Below are 5,902 nucleotides of genomic sequence, written 5' to 3' on the forward strand. Positions count from 1 at the left end.
TCCAGGTTGGAAGATGCCTCAAGCCGGCAGATATAGGAGAATCCATCTATGGTCAGGTGCCATAGATGGAACTAGTGTTGCACCGATTCCGATACCAGTATCGGAAGGAGATCCGATCCAGCACTAAAATGGTGGTATCGGAATCTGCGAGTACCAACAAATAGTGCACCGATACCATTTTGATGCTTGTATGTCACTTAAACGCAGCCTTCTCTCTCCCGACACTCACTAGTGTTATGCTTGTATGTCACTTAAACGCAGCCTTCTCTCTCCCGACACTCACTATCGCTATTGGCCTGCTCCAGACCAATGAGAGCGGGCCAATAGCCGCTCTTAACCGTCTTTTTCATGCGGCGGGAAAACAAACCAGGAGAAGAAAATGTCTGCAGTGTGGAATTATTTCATTATAGAAACGCCGGCGAGTACATTGGCTAAATGCAAGATTTGCGACCTGAAAGTTTCGAGAGGTGGAGTTAAACGGGGCAGTTTCAATACCTCGAACCTGATAAAACATTTGAAGTCGAAACATGTGAACGAACACAAAGAGTTCGAGACTGAGGCAACTGCAGCTAGCAAGAGAAAGCGGGATGGACCGCAGCAACGATCCCTGGTCAGTTCACTTCGTGCGAAAGAGCAGTGGGACGAGAAGAGTGAAGCAGCAAGACAGATGTCCGAGAAAATAACCGAGATGACTGTTCTCTGTAACCTGCCCCTCTCCTTCGTTGAAAGCGTGGGCTTCCGGATTTTTAAGTATAAGGTCCCAAGTCGCAAATACATCACGGGGACGACTATCCCTGCACTAAAACATAAAGTAACGGAGCATGTTTTAGGAAAGCTAGGGGAGGCAGGGACCATAAGCTTTTCAACTGACATCTGGAGCAGCCAAGTCTCCCCACTTTCCCTGCTTAGCTTGACAGCCCACTTGGTAAACTTGGAAACATTCACTCCAGAAAGCGTCATACTTCATGCGAATGAATTCAAGGGATCACACACGGGCGAAGCTATTGCAGGAGCAATAGAGCGCATGCTGCTCAACTGGAGCATCCCGAAGTCAAAGGTAACGTAACTTTTCTAGTCTAGACTTTGAAAGAAATGCCGCAGTAATTTGCGGCAGTAATTTGAGCCGTAGAAGTAAAGGTGTGTGTGTGTGTGTGTGTGTGTGTGTGTGTGTCGTGCTCTCTATTGCGACTTGTCTATTTAAGCAATATAGCACTCGTGGGAGTGGGGTAGATAAGGGATTATCCCTTACCTACCCCACTCCCACGAGTGCTATATTGCTTTTATAAAACAATTCTACCGTCAACAAATTAACATTTCAACACGAAGTTATTGATTAAAAATGGTTTATTTCGCCATTGTTTCTCCGCAACAAAAAATAGTTCCATTGTCAACGTCTTGGTTTGGAATTTTAAAATTTTGAATTAACGGTTATCATCAATGCGAATGTTTCATCGCGGAGTGATTTATTTTTAGCTGTGAAAAGTCCCGTAACTGTAGGTATGTTGACGAATAACCTATAGCATGGAACGTCTCTCGTCCAATCAGAAACAGCTAAATTACGCGCTAGAACCCAATTGTTTTATAATTGTAGTCATTCATGAAAATACGGAACAAATCGCGTCCCTTATCGGTTCAATACATTTCAAGGGAATCGTGTGAGAGAGAGAGAGAGAGAGAGACAGAGAGAGAGAGAGAGAGACAGACAGACAGTCAGACAGACAGACAGAGAGAGACAGAGACTCATGCGCTACTTGCATTTGTGCGTTGCTATGACGATGGAGTTGAGTGATGTTGCTGCTGGTGCACAGAGAGAGGGAGGCTGATACAAAGACAGGATGCTTTGGTTAATTTTTATTATTATAATTACATTATTATTAATAATATTATTATTATTATTATTATTATTATTAAAGGTCCATGCCATTCTTCGGGACAATGCAAGCAATATGAAGAAGGCAATGAGGGACCTGGGAGTCTCCAGCCTGGGATGTTTCTCGCACATGATTCAACTCGTGGTGCACGATGGACTGCTGTCCCAGCGAAGTGTGGGCGATGCGCTGACCAGTGGGAGAAAAATAATTGGGCACTTCAAACATTCCCCATTGGCCACATCAAGACTTGAAACTGTCCAGACGGGACTGGGAATGCCAGTCAAACGTCTGATCCAAGATGTTCCCACCCGCTGGAACAGCACCTTTTATATGACTGCGAGCCTGCTGGAGCAAAAGAGTGCCATCTCACTCTATGCTGCAGACCACCAGCTCCCAGCAACACTGACAGCAAGTGACTGGACCTTGCTGGAGAAAATCAACACTCTTCTGGCTCCATTTGAAGAGATCAAAAAACAGATCAGCTTCGCCACCTCCACCACCTCAGAGGTCATCCCCTCAGTCATCGTCCTGAAGCGTCTGTTGGCCAAACAGACCACAGAGGACAGCGGGATAAAAACAATGAAGGCGACACTTCTAGCAGCTATGGGCACAAGATTCCAGACCGTTGAGGCGGAGCCCTTGTACTCTGTTTCAACCATATTGGACCCACGTTACAAAGACAGGTATGTTACTTTAATTGTGAGCTGTATAGTGTAAAGTTTAAACATCTTGTGTTAGTGTGTAATTAAATGCAGTGCTAAACAACAGCATATATGAGCTAACAGCTATATTATGCCATTCTGTTTACTTTGTTACTGCAGATACTTCACAAGTGCAGAGAGCAGCAAGCTTGCAAGAAGTGCACTGAGCCAAGAGGTGGAGAAAAATGAGGAGTCATCACTGCAGACAACCACCACCGAGGCAGCAGACCCAGCCAGTTAGACCCCACGGATGACAGCAGAGCCCAACACAAGCAGCTGCTTTAAGGGGCTGTATGAGGAATTTCTGCAAGAGCATGCTGCTGAACAAGGTGGGGCCAGCAGCACAGTTACACAGGTGCAGATAGAGACATATCTGGCTGAGAAAACAATCCACCGCACAGAGAGCCCATTCGAGTACTGGGGAAAGAATAAAGAACGGTTCCCCTCCCTGGCTACTACAGCTGCAAAGTTTCTCTCCGCTCCCTCCACCAGCGTAGATAGTGAGAGGCTTTTCAGCACAGCTTCTAACATACTTGATGAGAAGAGGAATAGGCTGTCAGGAGATCATGTAGAAACACTAATCATCCTCAAGAAAAATCTGCCAATGTACCTGAGCTTGAACCCCAAAGACTTGAATCCTCAAAAGTAAACAAGAGTAAACACTACTAGGTGTTGTGTGACAGATCTGTCACTGATTAATGCTATTTGTTCTTACCTCAGATACGTTAAATTAATGCAGCTATCTCTCAAATGTACCTCATATGTATATTATTTCTTATTTTAATACAATTTAACGTTCTACTTCTTACTGTTGCACTAGTTTTATACACTAGTATTATGTTATAATTTTATGAAGGTTGCACTATTTTGGCATTTGAGAGCCAAAACTCAGGGTTTTTAAGAGTTTGTAATGTATTTTTAATGTAATATAATTTTAATGTATTTTACTTTCTTACTGTTGCACTGTTGCACTGTTCACTTCTATTATACATGTTCTAATTTCATGAATGTTGCACTATGTTGGCCTTTGAGAGCCAAAAGTTTATTCAGCTATTGTTGTCACCCATACCAGGTAGGCAATAAAAAGTTCTACTGGATTCACTTTGTATTAGTCTTCCTGCTTCACAAAGGTAGGCAGCAGCTTGACAAAGCTATGATGGCAATGATTTTACATCCAAGTAGTATGCAGCTCTTCATATATACACACACACACATCAATTTCAAACAGAGTGGTATCGGTATGGTATCGGTAGCGGCCGATACTGCACAGCCAGGTATCGGTATCGGTATCGGAGCCAAAAAATGGCATCGGTGCAACACTAGATGGAACCTGACCATAGATGGATTCACCTCTCTGATGCCAGCGAAAGGGGATATGGCACTCTGACCTATCTAAAGATATGGAACAACAGCAACAGGTGTCATGTCTCTTTCATGCTAGGCAAAGCCAGAGTTTGCCGACTAAAGCAAGTGACCATTGCACGCCTTGAACTCATTGCAGCCGTTCTTGCTGTACGTGTTGACGCAGTAAAGCTTTGCCTTGAAAAATCTTGCTTCTGGAATGATAGCAATTCACTTGTAAAATACATAAAAAAATAAGACGAGATTTCCCACCTTTGTGGGGAACAGGATTTCTACCATTCGAAGAACATCTGACGTCTCACAGTGGAGGTACATTCACACCACCCAGAATCCTGCAGACTTGGATTGAAAAGGAGGTTTGAGAGATGTGAGAAATTCCATCAAGAATAGACCAAATTTCTCAATGATGTAATTGAAGAGGGATATGTTGAACGCATACCTGAACATCAAATGGAACGAAAAAAAATGGATTTCTGTCGATGACCCTGGGATGAAAAGGGAGCCAATGCGGTAGCTGTCGATTCACCAAGTACCACACAGCAACTGATATAGAGATAGACCGATATGGTTTTTTCAGGGCTGATACTGTACGAGAGGACCCAAACGCATGAAACGGGCTGAGACGGGGTGGAAAGGAAGGTGGGTTTATTGGGCAGGGGGGGGGGGTAGGACAAGCCGGGGCTAGGCAAGCGGTGGTCAGGCGGGCGAGAGTTCGGTAACGGGTTGGCAGTCAGGCAGGCAGGGGCTCGGCGGTAGGAGGGTGGTCAGGCAGGCGGGGATTCGGCAGCGGGCAGGCAGTCAGGTAGGCAGGGGCTCGGCGGTAGGCGGGTAGTCAGGCAGGCAGGGGCTCGGCAATAGGAGGTCAGGGTGACGAACGGAGAACTACAAACGAGGAACAAAGGGTTACTGGAGGTCAGAGGAAACGGGCTAGGCTCGAGATAATGCTGGTTGGTCCGATACTAACTGTACAATGGTAAAAGACGAACTGGCGCCGGCGGGTTGGAGATCCCCGGCTGAAGTAGGGAACGGTGATCGTAAATCGTAAAACAGGTGTGTGGAGGAGGTGAGGACCAGTGGCACCAAGCGGCCACTAGATGGGGGTGTTGGACCGTGTGGCAGGACGTGGCGTGACAGTACCCCCCCCTCTACGGATGCCTCCTGGCGGACGCCCAACCATGATGATCTCGATGGTAGTCCCGAATGAGTGATGCATCCAGAATACGATTCCGGGGAACCCAGAAGCGCTCCTCAGGACCGTACCCCTCCCAGTCGACGAGGTACTGGTGTCCCCGGCCGCGACGCCGCACGTCGGGGGGGAACAACGGGCTGGTTTAGACGGGCTTGACCTGGGAGAAATTGAAGGTCGGATGCACCCGGAGGGATGGGGGGAGTTTGAGGCGAACGGCACAGGGGTTAACCACAGTCTCGATCTCGAAGGGACAAATGAAACGAGGGGAAAGCTTGGGACGAGCTCCCTTCAAGGGAAGGTCCCTTGCCCGAAGCCAAACCCTCTGTCCGGGGGCGTACTGGGGGGCAGGTAGGTGACGCTTATTGGCCTGCAGCTGGGAGCGGGAGGAAGCGCGGAGCAGCGCAGCGTGGAGCAGCGCAGCGCGTTTCCAAATGCGCCGGCACCTGCGCAGATGGGTCTGGACTGACGGAACTGCTACTTCGCCCTCCAATTCCGGAAAAAGGGGTGGTTGGTATCCCAGTGAAGCCATGAAAGAGGAGAGTCCCGTGGATGCGTTCACCAGGGTGTTGTGGGCATATTCGACCCAGGGGAGCTGAGAGTTCTAAGAGGATGGACTGGCGTGGGTGATGCAACGGAGAGCAGCCTCCATCTCCTGATTAGCTCGCTCGGATTGTCCATTCGACTGGGGGTGAAATCCGGAAGAGAGACTGGGCGTGGCGCCATACAGCCTTACAGAAAGCCCGCCAGACTTGGGAGGAGAACTGGGGGCCTCTGTCGGA

The 5,902-nt window shown here is 47.7% G+C and overlaps 1 protein-coding gene across 3 annotated transcripts; it reads left to right on the top strand.

Moving 5' to 3' along the window:
- Positions 1-753: 753 nt before the first annotated feature.
- LOC132453332 (zinc finger BED domain-containing protein 4-like) lies at positions 754-3,673 on the top strand. Of its 3 annotated transcripts, none has more exons than XR_009524630.1 (3): positions 754-1,325; positions 1,835-2,554; positions 2,693-3,673. XR_009524630.1 is itself a non-coding variant. In XM_060046177.1 (3 exons), exons 2-3 carry the CDS (start codon positions 1,947-1,949, stop codon positions 2,811-2,813), a joined length of 729 nt encoding a protein of 242 aa, XP_059902160.1. In that variant the 5' UTR covers positions 754-1,325; positions 1,838-1,946; the 3' UTR covers positions 2,814-3,673. The 3 variants fall into 3 exon arrangements, 2 of the variants coding, with proteins under 2 accessions (XP_059902160.1, XP_059902159.1); XM_060046177.1 differs by having other exon boundaries at positions 1,838-2,554; XM_060046176.1 differs by having other exon boundaries at positions 754-1,057; positions 1,914-2,554.
- The last annotated feature ends 2,229 nt before the right edge of the window (positions 3,674-5,902 follow it).

Source organism: Gadus macrocephalus, chromosome 3, assembly GCF_031168955.1.
Source record: "Gadus macrocephalus chromosome 3, ASM3116895v1".
Lineage (NCBI taxonomy): Eukaryota > Metazoa > Chordata > Actinopteri > Gadiformes > Gadidae > Gadus > Gadus macrocephalus.

Coding starts and splice junctions, on each gene's coding strand:
- LOC132453332 (XM_060046176.1), top strand. CDS start 1,025: ATGCTGCTCAACTGGAGCATCCCGAAGTCAAAG. Junction 1,058..1,913: donor GGAGCATCCCGAAGTCAAAG/GTAACGTAACTT, acceptor TTATTATTAAAG/GTCCATGCCATTCTTCGGGA. Junction 2,555..2,692: donor GACCCACGTTACAAAGACAG/GTATGTTACTTT, acceptor TTGTTACTGCAG/ATACTTCACAAGTGCAGAGA.